General features: G+C 42.7%; 1 protein-coding gene across 13 annotated transcripts in view; it reads left to right on the forward strand.

Annotated features, from left to right (window-relative positions):
• The window catches only part of TNS3 (tensin 3), a 232520-nt gene that overhangs the window by 204970 nt on the left and 10847 nt on the right, over positions 1-16703 (forward strand). For all 13 annotated transcript variants that reach the window (XM_051612873.1, XM_051612875.1, XM_051612872.1 and 10 more), the window contains 4 exons: positions 5395-5526; positions 8489-8584; positions 11008-11085; positions 12744-12821. In XM_051612873.1, coding sequence (XP_051468833.1) covers positions 5395-5526; positions 8489-8584; positions 11008-11085; positions 12744-12821 — 384 coding nt within the window. The remainder of the gene's footprint in view (positions 1-5394; positions 5527-8488; positions 8585-11007; positions 11086-12743; positions 12822-16703) is intronic.

Consider the following 16703-nt stretch of genomic DNA (forward strand, 5'->3'; position numbering starts at 1 on the left):
GAGCTGTACAAAGTATTCCAGGTGGGGTCTCACCAGAGCAGAGCAGAGAGGCAGAATCACCTCCCTGGCCCTGCTGGCCACACTTCTTTTGATGCAGCCCAGGGTGTGTTTGGCTCTCTGGGCTCCAGCTCACACTGGCGGCTCATGTCAAGCTTCTTATTTACTGCCACCCCGAAGTCCTTTTCCTCCGGACTGCTCTCCAGCCATTCTGCCCCCAGCCTGTATTTGTGCCTGGGGTTGTGCCGACCCAGGTGCAGGACCTTGCACTTGGCCTTGTTGAATTTCATGAGGTGGCACTGACCCTCCTCTCCAGCCTGCCAGGGTCCCTCTGGGTGCCATCCGTTCCCTCTGTGGTGTCAACTACTCCACACAGCTTGGTATTGTCAGCAAAGTTGCTGAGGATCCACTCACTCCCTCTGTCCAGATCTCCAACAAAGATCTTGAATAGCACTTGTCCCAGTACTGACCCCTGAGGGAACACCACTCATCACCTGCCTCCACTTGGACACTGAACCATTGACCACAGCTCTCTGGGTGTGGCCAGCCAGCCAATTACTTATCCACCGAGTGGTCCATCTGTCAAATCCATGCCTTGTCAGTTTGGAGACCAGGATGTCATGTGGGACGGTGTCAAGGACCTTGCACAAATGCAGGTAGATGACATCGGTTGCTCTGCCACCATCCCCCATCTCTGTAGCCTTGTCATAGAAGGTCACCAGATTGGTCAGGTATGATTTGTCCTTAGTGAAGCCATGTTGGCTTTTGCCTATCACCTCCTTATTTTCCATGTGCTTTAGCAGGTTTTGCAGGAGGATCAGCTCCATGATGTTGCCAGGCACAGAGGTGAGAGTGACCGACCAGCCTGTAGTTGCCTGGGTCTGCCTTTTTCCCCTTTTTACACACAGGGGCTATATGACCTTTCTGTCAATCAGCAGGAACCTCATGAGACCACCATGACCTCTCAGATATGATGGACAGGGACTTAGCAACTGCATCTGCCAGCTCCCTCAGGACCTGTGGATGAATCCCATCAGGTCCCATGGACTTGTGCACCTTCACATTCTTTAGATGGTCACGAACCTGTTCTCCTCCTACAGTGGGATGTGCTTTGTTCTCCCAGTCCTTGCTTTCACCTGCTGTGGCCTTTGTGATGAAGCTCTAGCACTTGCCAGAGAAGGCTGATGCAAAGAAGTCATTGAGGACCTCAGCTTCCTCAATAACCTGTGTAGCTAGCTCACCCGTTCCCTTTAGGAGAGGGCCTACATTTTCCTTGGTTGTCCTTTTCTCCCCAGCATACCTATAAAAGCTTTTCTTATTGCTCTTAACATCCCTGGTGAGATTTAATTCTAGCTGGGATTTGGGTTTCCTAACCTGATCCCTAGCTGTTTTAACACCCTCTCTGTAATCCTCCCAGGGTACCTGCCCTGGCTTCCACCCTTTATCTTCTTCCTTCTTAAGTTTGAGCTTTTCTAGGAGCTGCTCGCTCATATATGCCAGCCTCCTGGAGTTTTTACCTGACTTTTTCTTAATTGGGATACATCGCTCTTGGGTCTGGAGATCCTTGATCCTGGAGATCAGTCAGCTTCCATGGGCCCCTCTTCCCTCCAGAATGTTATCCCATGACACTGTCTTGGGCAGATCCCTGAAGAGGCTGAAATCTGCCCTTCTGAAGTTAAGGGTAGTAAGCTTACTGTGAGCCCTCCTTGCTGCCCTAAGGATATGGAGCTCCACAAGGTGGGTATGGCACTGTCACATCCCACAAAGTGGGCATGGCTCCCCAGAAGTGGGGGCCCAAACTAAACATAAATATCTCTTTAAACAACCCATTTGGTAAGATTAAGCTCAGGAAATCTCTGTGCGGTACTCTAAGGGTAAGAACCATTACCCAGGAGGCTTTCACAAAACACACCTTTACTTAAAATTGAATAAGATTATAAAGGTTGTCAAAATTAAACCACAGTATATTCTCAAAAGCAATGGATTACAAATAGAAAAGCTTATCAAAAAGGTACTTTCAAGGCAATGGATTTTAACTTAGAAAACTTGAGGAAATTGTCAAAACAACAGATTACAACTGACAGAAGTTAACGAAGATGTCAACGCAGCAGATTACAATTAGCAAAATTTGTCAAAGCAACAGGTTATAAAAATTCAATGAAGATAGAGACTATGTTACCCTTATGTGCCGAGATAAGGTTAGAAACAGAGAGAGGGAGAAAGAGAGAAAGAAAAAACAGGAAAGAGAGGTAAAGAGGGATAGAAAAGATAACACCACCCTTGGATCCAGTGATGACCTTGGTGGGAAGTTGTGGTCCTTGAATGGTGGGCGTGCCCCGAATGTGTCAAGCCTGCGTCTTTTATGCTACCTGGCCCCACCATTTCAGGAGAGCTTGCCATGTCTTGCACGGACTCAGTGTAGAGTTTTAGAGTGTTCTAGAAATGAGTCGGTGGGGCATGGGGGTCCAGGTGACCACTGGGTCAGCTGAATTGACCGAGCAAAGACCCTTAGCTCTGCACATGCACCCTGTTTGGTGATCTTACAGAGGGCTTACACAAGATGGCATTCTGCCTCCGCAGGGTACTGCTTGCATGCCACTGTTCATTATTAAGTAAGGGCAATGTCCTGCATATCAGGGTGGCCACCAAAGGACGGGATCCGTGTGCGAGGACAGTGTCCAGCTTATTGGGATGACCACCAAAGGAGGGGCTCTTCTTGCAAGACCAGGGCCCAGTTTATCAGGGCGGTTACCAAATGAGGGTCTCTCCTTGTGAGAACAGGGTCCAGGTGGCTTACCGGATGAGGATCCCACCTGAGCACAATGACCGTTTTGTCAAGGTGGCTGTTTTGAGACGAATACTCATTTAGGGACTCTACAGCCTGTAGCAGACCCCCACTGTAATGTCACTTGTCCCTGCCTTCCCTTTAATCTTAACCCATAAGCTCTCAGTTGGCTCCTCATCCATCCCCAGGGAGAGTTCCATGCACTCACTGGTCTTTGACATAGAGGGCAACACCCCCACCTTATCTTCCCTGCCTGTCCTTAATTATCAGCCTAACTGAACTAACTGCAGAGTAATTTAAATCTCCTTGTGGTAGCTGCTGCAAATGTGCTTTCCTGAAAACCTCCAGGTTTTGGAATGGCAGATATGCGTGTTGGAGTACCAGGCAACTGTCTGCTCTCAGACACCTTGTGAGTACAAGTGTGCTGCTTTGGCATGACCTCAGCCATGTATGTTCCCTGCACAGATAATAGGTCAAGAGATGCCAAATATCAGAGAATGATTCATTAGCTAGAAGTCATCATGAAAGCATCCTCATACACCAGTTGTTCTGTAGCCTGAATTTCATTGTCAGCTGCAAGTGAAATACATTATTTCTCAAAGGCCATGAAATAACACTCTCCCTGGCAACAGCAGCTTTGTACAATACAGACAGTACATCTGTGTAGATGTGTTATTGAATGAGATGGAGAAAACTCTTACTATGCATATAAAGATGTATATATAGGAACTTAATCCCTGCCCCTACAATAATGCATAAATTACGTGTTCTGGGTGCTTTGCAAATGCAATTGGTCTGACAGTGCTTGTGTCTGTATTCTAATATACAACTCTACTGAATTGTTTTTAAGGAGTCATGGCAGGATTTTGAACTGGGGTTCTTAAGATGTAGTTGTCAAAAAGCAAAATTATGGATTAGTTCTGTATTGGAAAGAAAGTTCAAGCTAAACAAAAATAGCCTTCAGCTATTGGCAAATGATGAATTGATGTCTTGTTTGGTTCATATTTTCTCAAATGATGAGAATCTCTCTTATAGTGTATTGGTAAGTACGAGCCCATAGAAAAGGTCATAGAAATAGATCATTAATTCATCTTTTGGTGACATTCTGCCAGTCCTTTCACTTCAGTGCCCTTCCTCTTTTATGCTCCTGATCCGTAATGAGAACTGAGTCTTTATATGTGCAAAAAAACTTTCCTACCTTGATGCAAGTCCAGAGAGGGCAGTAGACCATAAAGGAAGTTTAAACCTAGCTGCTTGAACAAATTAAAAGTAAATATTCCCAAACTTTTAGTGTGCCTCTTTTCATCCTACCAAGTAAAATTCCTTTTAAAAAGTGTTTTAAGTTACTGTTGCTGAGGAGGGAGCAGATTTGTACTTTTTTCCTGTGCTTAATGGACTCCTGCTGTGACAAATTATTACTGTCCCCTTGCTGATTTAGGAGCGTTACGAGAATACTACTGAATAGCAGGGGTTTACATATTTACCTTCTCCTCTCAACACATAGCAAGTTATTTTGAAATTCTTTGTTTTCCTCAGTGTCTGACAGATGAATGGAACAGAATATATAAGCATTTGCTTTACTCACTTAAAAGAGGAGAGGCAATTATGTCTGAATTTTCCTGATTTTCTGTTACTACTCTTTTTCATGGATAAAAAAATGTGTATGTGTGTCTGTCATGTAATAATTGCTCGTGCCTTGCAAAATACGGCTTCATGTCCTATATGCATAGTTTCCATGTTCTGTGTTAAGGACTCCAGGGTCGAATTTCGGCTTTTCCTTGGGATTTTTGAAGGCTTGCTGATCGTTAGAAACTCTGGAAAGTTCCAGAAAGTTTAAGGATGAAAAAAAAAAAAAGCGTAGTACTAAGGCTTTATTAGAATCAATCATTGGATGAGCTTTCTGTCTTTTTTCAAAGTGAGCATAAGATTTTGGGCTACTAGATTTCAAAGTCAACAGTAGACTTGTGCAAAGCAAGAGTAGTTGCCCTGCAAATTGTTCCCCCTGGGGTGGATTTCATACCACACTTCAAGCACAGATCACAGAACATAGACAAAAAATATTTCAGTGCTTGGACAGTGAAAGAGCAAATATTCACTTACAACCCCCTTCCATTGCTTTAGAACTAGTAAAGGAGTGAGATTGCTCTGCAGGGACAGAAACTTGGTGGTGCATGAAAATGAATCTGCACTGCCTGTTAAAGCTGCATAGGAAAAGAAAAATGGTGCTGTTTAGTCAGCCTGGAAATTAAAGAGAGCTGTGCTCTATGTCATGCTTCTAACAAGCTTACAAAATGTAAGCAGGAATTGGCTTGCTCTTGGATTGGTTGTAGGAATCCTGGTGGGACCTTCACATCCTTCTCAGTTTACAAATTAGTAGGAATCTTTTCTTCAGGCTTTGCTTGAAATAAGTGTATGTGAGATTTGCACAAGAAGTTTTCACTCGTATCCCCCAAATGTGCTTAGTTGTATTCTGTTCCAAAGCAGTGGACACTGAGAAAAGGATCTTACTTCCTGTTGTCTCCTACTAATGATAGATGTGCAGTCCTGTACTTTTTGGTTGTGTGCATTGTTCTGGAACTGTTTTTCTCTCTCTTTCCTGGAATCCCGTGCAGCCATCGCAGTTCTCAAGGACAAGGAACCTGGTTCATTCATTGTTCGAGACAGTCATTCTTTTCGGGGAGCCTATGGCCTAGCAATGAAGGTTGCTACACCACCTCCTTCTGTGCTGCAATTAAACAAGAAAGGTACTATTTGCCTTTTATCTATTGTTTAATAAGCCATACATAGTAGGCTCCGTGTGGGACCTTGTTAAATGACACTGAATAAGTTGTCTGTTGTGATTTACAGTTTTACCATGGCTTGTAGATATTTGTTCATTGTGACTGTATATGTATTGTGCCTTATAAACCTAATAGAAAACATGTCATTTCAGTATAGTCTAGAGAGGAGAAAACTGAGGGGGGATCTGATTAATGTCTATATGTCTATAAATACATGAGGGCTGGGCATCAAGAAGGCAGGGACAAGCTCTTTTCATTTGTGCCCTATGATAGGATGAGGAATGATGGATTCAAACTTAAGCCCAGGAAGTTCCACCTCAACATGAGGAAGAATTTCTTTATTGTGAGTGTTACAGAGCACTACAGCAGGCTGCCCAGACAGGCTGTGGAGTCTCATTCTCTAGAGACTTTAAAGACCTGTCGATGCTTTCTGAGTGATCTGCCCTAGTTGTTTTTTTTGTTGTGATTGTTTGTGGATTTTTTTGGGGCCTGCTCTGGCAGGGGGGTTGAACTCGATGATCTTCAGAGATCCCTTCCAGCCCCTAATATTCTGCGATTCTTTGATTCTGTGATTCAGTAGTTGGTCCTCCCTAGCAATCAGAAATGTGCATTTCATCTACATACCACCATGTGAAGCTTTCACTTGGCTGGAAAGTTCCATTTTTGCAATATATATGTGTCTGAGGATACTCCCTAAGGAAAGATGGTAGTTTTTAAAAGAAGTCACTTACTGGAACAAGTTACCCAGGGAGGTTGTGGATGCCCCACCTCTGGAAGTGTTCAAGGCCAGGTTGAATGGGGCTTTGAGCAACCTGGTCTAGTGGGTGGTATCCCTGCCCATGCAGGGGGGCTTAAACTAGATGATTTTTAAGATCCCTTCCAACCTAAACCATTCTATGATTCTGTGATTCCAAGTGATTAAATATGCCTACTCCCCTAGCTCCAGTCCTTGCATGTATGACTTGTGCCTGATAGTTGTGAAAGGTAAAATGATAAGAACATACCACAAGCATTAATCAATGCATGGAAACTCAGCAGCCAGTATGTTTAGTGTTCTTGGTTCCATTTCTGTTAGTAGTGGGGTGGTTTTCATTGCTGCTTTCCTTTCAAAAAGCTTGTATTTCATTAGTACTTGCTGCCTGGTGAGGTAAGCATCTGAGGTCATAGGAAATCAGTCAGTGGTTCCTAGTGTCGTCAGTAAAAGGAAAATTGGCTTCATGATGGCTCAAACCAGGACAGTTATGGAGGTATGGCTTTGTCTGGTTTTGGTTGGTTAATTGGCTATTGTTGGGGTTTTTTTAAGATTTCATGCTCCCTCTGGGGCATGGTTACCAGTCCACCTCTATTACAATAAGACTTCAAAATTCTGCACACTTAATATGATATATTGAGACAATTTCTAGTGAAAAATTAAGTGATCCCTTTTATTGTCAAGAAACACCAGCAGAACCACCGTCATGTCTTATTAAATGAGACAACAGGGATGCACCGAGGTGGTGATAACAAAATGAGGCAAATGTAGAGTGGCTATAGGTGTTTTTAGTAATCTTTTTTGTTATCAGACTAGTGAAGTCCAGGAAGACATGGAAGTTCAAACTCTACTAGGCTTTAAGTGCTAATTTTATGGTAGTTGTACTATAGACGAGTGGTAATAGAGAAAATGTTAGTTGAGACTCTAGCATTATTCCACTTCTTGCTCTTTGATACTTAGTTTTTTTTGATTCCCACTATTTCATCCCAGAAGGCACAAATGTGTTCAGTTTCCTGCAGGATTTCTTGTTCCTGGCTTCCTCTTCCCACATTCTCTTGTAGTAATTTATTTTTAGTATTGTGAGAACATGATAGCACACAGTAAACAGTTTGAAAAGGTGATGTTTGCGATATTTGCTTGCATAGAAGTTTCTGCTGTCCAGATTAATGTGTTTATCTGTATTATGCTGAAAGCCCTTGAAGTCATGTGTTTTCTGGGCTGTGTATGATAGATCAAAGGGAGCATTTGTGTTTGTGACTCTTTTGTTACGGATTGAATAATTGGGTAGCTTTGTCCCATTGCTATGAAATAACTCTTTAATTACATGGAAAGAGATTCAGTTTGTAGTCAGGTGTGAAATACTGTAAACTAGTCTTTCAAGAAATAATGAAGCTATCTTAAATATATGTGTACATATGTATGTATATGTTTAAAACAATGCTAAATCTCAAGGGAATATTTATATGCTTCTTGGACTTTGAATCTCCTAATTACATCCAACTCAACGATTTTTATTTGTCCTGGATTCCTGAGAGATAAAACTTGTCTTTAAAAATCTAGTGAAACCTGAGTGTTTCATTAATTGTTTTCAGGAGCTAACAGTTAGCTCCTGAAAATGCAAATGCATGCATGAAAATGCAAAAATGCAAACATTTTTAAACTTAAAAATTCATGGAGTGGCTTGGCATCATTACCTTTGTGTAGCTAAGTCTGCTGTTGTTTTAATTTGGAAGTTTTGTGAGCAGAACTGTCACTAGAAATCTACGTATTTTATCATACTTTTATCCCCTTGTCATATTAGATACAAGCTCTTCTAATGAGCAAGTGTCGCAAGCCAGTACTGTCAGAATTTCTAACCATTGACGTTCCAAATTTCTGTTCCTGTATGTAGTTGGGACCATGCTTGGACCTTTTGGACACCAGTGTATATTTGGATGTCAGTCAGTTATGACTCTGGTTGTCTAAAGTGAGCTATTTGTTTTTTGTTTTTTTTTGAAAAATGACCTTTTTACTGTGGCTTGTAACCTTGCAGCAGAGCAGATCAAATGTATTGTTTGCATTCTGTATATAAAACATTTGGTGATAACGTGGAAAACTGCTTCATAAAGACCTGCTAACTTGTGAAACTGTTGTCTGTTCATTGCTTCTCTTCATGAGTTTTCTTTTTCAACACAGTTGGAGATTTGTCAAATGAACTTGTAAGGCATTTTCTGATTGAATGCACTCACAAAGGAGTGCGCTTGAAAGGATGCCCAAATGAACCATATTTTGGTAAGTACTGTGCATCACAGGAACACAGAAAATGGAAAGCTTGCATTTGCCAGAGCTATTTTATAGACTTAGATGGAGTACAAATGATAGATGGAGTGCAAATGAGAGAATATTTTGCTCAAATCCTGATGATTTCTGTAGGAACCCAGTCTAAAGTAATAAGAGCCTCGTATGCGTTTATCTGAAGTATATGTGCAGGGCACTCTAGCATAGATGCACATGGCCAAGCTTCAGGCATTCAAGCTTGTCTGCCACTACCAATGGTATTGCAGACAGCTGACCTGGATGACTGTTACAGGATTAGATTCAGGACCTTTGCCTTATTTTGTCCTGTCTTATGTTTATACTGTATACTGGGTGGCTAAAATGACACCAGAGTGGGACATTCATAAAGTACATGACGTACTTTTTAGTCAGCCTACCTAGTGCAATACAATGAAAGTGCACTACTTGTTGTGGCAAATGTCCAAACACCTATCCAGCTACTCACTCGCCCTCCTCAGCGGGGCAGGAGGAGAAGACAGGATGAAAAAGCTCATGGGTCAAGATAAAGACACACAAGTTGCTAACCAGTTACTACTGTGGGCTAAAAAGACTGAACTTGGAGAATATTAATTTCATTTATTGCCATTTAAAATCAATATTCAGGTATTGAGTAACAAAGAGAAATATTAAAATAACACACTTCCTTTCCCTTTCCCAAGCTCAACTTCACTGCTTCTCCCCCAGCTCTTCCCCCCCATCACAGCAGTGCAGCACGGTGGGAAGGGGGGGAGCGTATGGTCATTACAGAACAGTTCCTCTCTGCTGCTCCATTACTCTCTCACTTTTTCCCTGCTGAGATGTGGCCTTTCCCTATGGACTGCCATCTTTCAGGGAAAAAAAATGTGCTCCAGCATGCACTGTGTGTTGGTCACAGTTCCTTCAGGAAACATCCACCTGCTGCAGTTTGCAGTCTTCCACAGCCTGCTGAGTGGGGTATATCAGCTCGGGTGCCTGGGGCACCTCATTCTCCTCTTCCTCTGCCCATGGTGTTCCCTCTGTTGTATCTCACCCTTTTTGATCCCTTGTCTCTGTGCAGCCTTTACTGCCCTTTCTTAGATGTGTTTTCCCAGATGCATTCGACCCACGGCTCAGTTGCTCCCTGCAGATGGTCTGCTGGAGCTGACTGTGTCCAGCATGGGGCAGCCCCATACCTCTTCCCAGAGATGTCAACCAGCCTTGTTACGTATATGCAGTATGCCCAAGAAGGGGTTTGTTTACCATAAAATGAACAAGTGTAAAATGACAAATCCTATTTGAAGTAAAGGTTGATCACATTTTGTCAGTGTTTGGCATGAGACATTTCAAATCAATTTTTAGCCCCATCCTACCTATTTATGGCACATATGTAGCCCTGCTGATAATTTAGTTTGAGCATCTCCTAATCTTTCAATGCATAAAGCCTCAAAACTACTTCACAAAGTAGGTGTGCAGGCACTATCACACACTTGTACCGATAAGATACAATGAAGGACTAATAATACCAGTGGGTCTTTGTGTTTCTGTAAAATGCTTGCAGAATTGTGTCATCTTTCCATTTCAAAGAAATTGCTGGGCTGTAAAAATGAGTTTGGTTTTGGTTGAACTGTGTTTTTTCTTAAGCGCACTATTATAATGCTCAATGTTCATCAGTAGCTGGGATTGAAGGATGACTTCTTGTACAAACAGATTAATATTGCACCTTCCCTTCACACCTTATAGTATCACATGCTAATGTCAAGGATGACTAATGTTTAATTATTTTAATTAAACCAAGTCCAAATGACAAAAATGACTTGGAAGAGAAAAAAATAATTTAACAAAGAATGCTGTGTACATCACTCCTGCATTGATTGGAGAGGTTTTTATCTAGACCATCTTTTATACTTTTATAAGCACATAGTAGAGGTGTATGTAGACAAAGCACTAGACAGTGGAGACTAGGTAGCTAAGAGGCAGAACTTGCTCTTTCTCTGCCTCATCACATAGCATTGACACCTTGTCCTCTTACCTTCTTCATAGAATTTTACTACATTTAATGAGTGGAAGTTAAGAGCATTGAAAATAATTTACTGACTTCCCTGTGTTATTAGTCATTTTCATGCTTTCTCTGAAGCAAAGTCATTTAGGCTCAGATGTAAGCAGTGTGTTTAAGCAGGAAAAAGGAGCATATGATTGTGATTAATGAGTTCAAGTACATCTAACTGGGACAGTGCTGAGAAACTTGAACACACTAAGACTGACTGAAGAACATCTTGGCTTAGGTGCCAAGAGAGTAATTTTTAAAGGGCGGAGGGAGGAGTCCCCTTGGTCTATAAAATACTGAGAGCCAACGTAACTATTAAGCATTATTGTTGTCCACCAGGTTAACTGTGCCTGTCTTGTTACTCTTCTAACAACAGGGAGTTTGACAGCTCTGGTGTATCAGCATTCCATCACTCCACTGGCATTGCCCTGCAAGCTTCTCATCCCAGACAGAGGTATGCTTGTTAAAGTTTAGAAGAGATGCACTCAGCCAAGCTCTGCTTCAAAATACCAGTGTCTGAAGGCAGGTGAACATGTCACAAGTGAAGATCTAAGCAAAAATGCCCAGGGAGGAAGTTGTTTTAAAAGTGGTTCTGCAGTACTGCTGACAGCTCTTATCCAACCTGTAGCTGTGAGCAAACTAGCACTGTGATATTCCAGTCATAAATGTATATGCGTCATGGAAATCTGCACAGTAATCTAGCATGTAAGAAGAATGTACTTCTCAGACATGAAATTATGCCCATGTATGGTTAGGTGTAACCACTCATTTAGGTCTGGGTGTCAAAAGGGCTTTAGGTAAGGCAGGTAGGTAAAGAACAGAAGGTGCCCCAAGTATGACAGTGACAGGAAGGAAGCAGCAACTTACACAGGTCCGACTATTGTTTAAGTTAATGATGATGCCTGTGTTTCATCATGGGTCTGTAATTCTAATTTTGCTCATGGTGATTTCATAAATCTAAGAGAACAGCAAAATGTAGCTATGCTTGCCCCGTAATTCAGTTGTCTGTTACTCTCCCACATGAATTTAACGGCAGGTGTATTATTGATATGTTAAACATTCTTCTGGTTTTCTACTGAACTCTTTAAACTTCTGTTAAAGTCCATATGTCAGTATTCAAACATAGCATTTGAACTATGCAGAAACATTAATGAAAATCATTTTAGCACAAAAACATGCTATTGTAGATGTGACTACAGATTTCTCGATATGGCAGTGTGGGCTTGTTACCCTTATCCTTACCTAAAATGGAAAGATCCTTCTGTTCTGGCAGAGGTCCAGGTCCAAAACATTTGCCTCATGAATAAGCATACCACATTGAAATTTTGTTTTGGATTTATTTTTTAATCCATTATGATCATGCATTTTAACATTATCTTCTGTGGTTAATGATTTTGGACACAGTGAGTAGAATATTTAAAGCACATGGGCAGCTTTAAACATGTGAATAATGTCATACACACCCTGCTCTCTTCCTCACTTGAATGTATTCAAATACAGCATGCATCATGTTAAATACAGCAGTAAATGAGATGTTTTAACATGCATTTATATAACTAAAATAACATACTGATGGAGTTTTCTCACTAATTTTAAGGGAAGATTGTGAGGCAAACATTCTACTGCTGTCTTAATAGTTCAGATGCTTGTTTTCTGCATAAGTATGAAGAAAGAAGGATTATGTTGTAATCTTCTGAATGAAAGTAGAATCAATTTATTTTTTTGTAGAAATACAAAATCTTTGTGCCTAAATTAGTGTAAATTATACAAATTAAATGAGGTAATTAGAACTGCACTATTTTGATGAGGCAATACATCTGTTGGTATTCTAATGTGACACTGTGTGTCTCCCTGCAGTGTATGCTATGTACTTGTGCCTTTTACTGTCAGGAAGTAGAAGTTGAACATCCCTTCTGCAGCACTAGTGTCAAAAAAACTAAGAAAACAAAAGCCACATGAATTATTATAGTTGCGGATACAAGATTGTTTCATGTTTCTGGCCAAGAGTTGTCCAGTAGTTGAGGTCCTAAAAGCTAAAGTCATATTACTGATTTGTGCATTCAAGTCAAAATGAGACATGGACAGTGAGAAAACACTTTTTTCTGTTTGCAGATCCTTTGGAGGAGATAGCAGAAACTTCTCCGCAGACTGCTGCCAACTCAGCAGTGGAGCTTCTCAAACAGGGTGCAGGTCTGTTAAACTTCTTCCTTGCATTTGACTGCCAACAAATTTTGTATCTTACAGGCTGAAACAAGAACAAGCTTAAGCTTAGACTGGAGTGAAGAATGTTCAAAAGTGAGCAGTTAAATTTAGGGTGCTGTGTAGAAGTGTAAAGGGCACTGTGAGAGGATATGTACTAAGTTCTTACTGTTTTCTGCAACCAGCTTCTAAGTTCTACAACCCTGTGTTTGCTTTCCAGTTTTGTGTCCCATAAGAATATGAGATACAAATAGGTTTGTTCAAACAAAACAGTTTTTAAGCGGTGACTTCCCTTTCATAACTGATGAACTTGGAGAACATGTATTCAACCTGCAGTTGAAGAGGTTCATGAAATATGCCTGAGGCCTGCAAAAGGCAACTGAGGAAAGTGTTCAGTAGTGTGAAATTCTCAGCATAAGGGTTGACCACTGGAAAATGCTTACTCTCTCATCAATCTGACAAAAAGAGGTATGAAGAAACATTGCCCTGTGCTTCAGTTGATGCTGCACATTATTAGGAAATGCCCAGTGTCTTATCCATTGGATGCTGTTTAATAGATTCTCACGCATATTGCAGCAGCCACTCTGGCCAAGTCTTCAGAAATGGTAAGAAGGAGGACTGGGGTAACTATAGACCAGTCAGCCTCACCTCCATCCCTGCAAAGGTGATGAAACAACTTATTCTCAGTGCTGTCTCTAGATGTATCAAGGACAAGAGGGTCATTAGGAGTAGTCAAGATGATTTTACCAAATGGGAAGTCATGTTTAACCAACCTGATAGCCTATTATGGATATCCAGGTGGATAGATGGTGGTAGAGCAGTGGAAGTGGTTTGTCTTGATTTCAGTAAAGCATTTGACACCATCTCCCACAGCATTCATGCAGCTAAGCTAAGGAAGTGTGGAAGGGTAATGAGGTGAATTGTAAACTGGCTGAAGGAAAGATGTCAGAGAGTGGCGGTCAATGGGACAGAGTCCAGTTAGAGGCCTGTATCTAGTGGAGTTCCTCAGGGTTGATACTGGGACCAGTGCTATTCAATATATTCATCAACGACCTGGTTGAGGGAACAGAGTTCACTGTCAGCAAGTTTGCTGATGATGCAAAACTGGGAGGAGAGGCTGACACACCAGAACACTGTGCTGCCATTCAGCGAGACCTAGACAGGCTGGAGAGTTGGGCAGGGAGAAATATAATGAAATACAACAAGGGCAAGTGTAGAGTCTTGCACTGGCAAAAGAACAACCCCATGTACCAGTACAGGTTGGGTACTGACCTGCTGGAGAGCAGTGTAGGGGAAAGGGACCTGGGTGTCCTGGTGGACAGGAGGATGACCATGAGCCAGCAATGTGCCCTTGTAGCCAGGAAGGCCAATGGCATCCTGGGGGGTATTAGAAAGGGTGTGGTTAGTAGGTCAAGGGAGGTTCTCCTCCCCCTCTATTCTGCCTTGGAGAGGCGGCATCTGGAATATTGTGTCCAGTTCTGGGCCCCTCAGTTCAAGAAGGACAGGGAACTGCTTGAAAGAGTCCAGTGCAGAGCCACAAAGATGATTAAGGGAGTGGAACATCTCCCTTATGAAGAAAGGCTGAGGGAGCTGCATCTCCTTAGCCTGGAGAAGAGGAGACTGAGGGGCAACCTCATCAATGTTTACAAGGTATGTAAAGGGCGAGTGTCAGGAGGACAGAGCCAGGCTTTTTTCAGTGATGTCCAGTGACGGGACAAGGGGCAGTGGATGCAAACTGGAGCATAGGAGGTTCCATGTGAATATCAGGAAAAGCTTCTTTACTGTGAGAGTGACAGAGCACTGGAACAGGCTTCCCAGAGAGGTTGTGGAGTCTCCTTTGCTGGAGACATTAAAAAACCCACCTGGACGCATTTCTGTGTGATCCTGCTTTGGCAGGGGGGTTGAACTGGATGATCTTTCGAGGTCCCTTCAATTATGTGATTCTGTGAAGTTAAGTTGTCTTACTGGGAGCTTTACTCTGCAGTAGAGTAATTTGCAGCAGCTGTGTAGATACATGCTCTGCATCTCATCTGCTTCGTGTGCAGGTGACTCACAGACAACTACTGAAAATTGCCTGTCTGAAGAATTGGTGGTGGTGTCCTAACCCACCATTATTTGACATGGTGCTCTGAGTACCCCTTTGTAATCTCAAGGCAGTTCTTAGAAATGCAGCCACTGTGTTTCTCCCCTGTTCAGTGGGCATGCCCAGAGGATCCTGTCCATGCATTCACATGGTCCTAGGTTTTCAGGCTCTCAGTAATTCTCCCCCAAATCTCACTGTTTACCTTATTAGTCATATTAGAGGAGGAGAATACACTGCATTTGCCGTTCTCCTTTGAGTTTAGCCTACCATTGGAGCCACAAGCAAAAGTGGTGTTGCCAAGCATGCCTTTGTAAGAATGCTGCCTCATTGCCCTCACTCATTTTAGGGCACTTCTGAAGGGGGCAGTTGCCAAGCTGAGCAGCTCTGGAGAGAGATGGTACTGCTGCTTGTGCAGCAATCTGCTTTTACGTAAAAATTTGAAGTACTGCTTCAAGTGCTGTAATCAAGCAGGAATGTGTGGCTAAGGCAATAGCCTTTTCAAGGCTGTGCCAGGAATGAGCATGTGTTGACCTTTCTGTCTGTCAGTGGTGGTGGTGTTTGTTGTAGCCAACAGGGAAAAAAACAACAGGTGAATAATTTTTCTAGAACTTTCACTTGAAAACTCAGCAAAAATTTCTTTCTCAAAACCATCTTTTGTCGCTGGAGAAATACTGGTTTCTCCTTGCCCAGGCAATGTTTTTCAAAGAAAAAGAGACAATTCTAACTTGAGTTGGGGCAGTAGTCAGGTCACTTCTATAGGAGCTGTCACATCATGGATCATTTGGGGAACTTAGTATATTAGGTTTTTCACTGGTTTGTTGTTGTTGGTTTTGTTCTGAAACAAAGGTTTGGAATCTGAATAGGTAAGTTAGCTAGGAGAGATTCTCAGAGACTGTTTTTGCCTTCATACATCATTTCCCATGGAGTAGCATTCAACAGCTTGATGTCCAGATGGAGACCAGTGATGAGTGGTGTTCCTCAGGGGTCAGTACTGGGACTGGTGACATGGACAGTGGGATTGAGTGCTCCCTCAGCAAGTTTGCTGATGACACCAAGCTGTGTGGTGAGGTCAACATGTTGGAGGGAAGGGAGGCCATCCAGAGGGACCCAGACAGGCTTGAGAGGTGGGCCTATGCAAACTGCATGAAGTTCAACAAGGCCAAGTGCAAAGTGCTGCACATGGGTCAAGGCAGTCCCAAGCACAAATTCAAGCTGGGTGGAGAATGGATTGAGAGCAGCCCTGAGGAGAAGGACTTGGGGGTGTTGGTTGATGAGAAGCCAGCATGGGCCGGCAGTGTGTGCTTGCAGCCCAGAAATCCAACCATGTCCTGGCCTGCATCAAAAGAAGCGTGGCCAGCAGGTCAAGAGAGGTGATTCTGCCCCTTTACTCTGCTCTCATGAGACCACACCTTGAGTAATGTGTCCAGTTCTGGAGCCCCCAACACAGAAGGATATGGAGCTGTTGGAGTGAGTCCGGAGGAAGATCATGAACATGATCAGAGGGCTGGAGCACCTCTCCTGTGAAGACAGGCAGACAGTTGGGGCTGTTCAGCCTGGAGAAGAAAAGTCTCTAGGGAGGCTTTATAGCAGCCTTCCAGTACTGTACAGGAAAGCTGGAGAGGGACTTCTTTCAAGGACATGTAGTGTAGTTTCAAACTGGAAGAGAGCAGATTTACATTAGATACCAGGAAGAAATTCTTCAGTGTGAGAGTGGTAAGACACTGGAACAGGTTGCCCAGAGCACTTGTGGCTGCCCTCTCCCTGGAAGTGTTCAAGGTCAGGTTGGATGG

This window comes from Apus apus, chromosome 2 (assembly GCF_020740795.1).
Source record: "Apus apus isolate bApuApu2 chromosome 2, bApuApu2.pri.cur, whole genome shotgun sequence".
NCBI lineage: Eukaryota > Metazoa > Chordata > Aves > Apodiformes > Apodidae > Apus > Apus apus.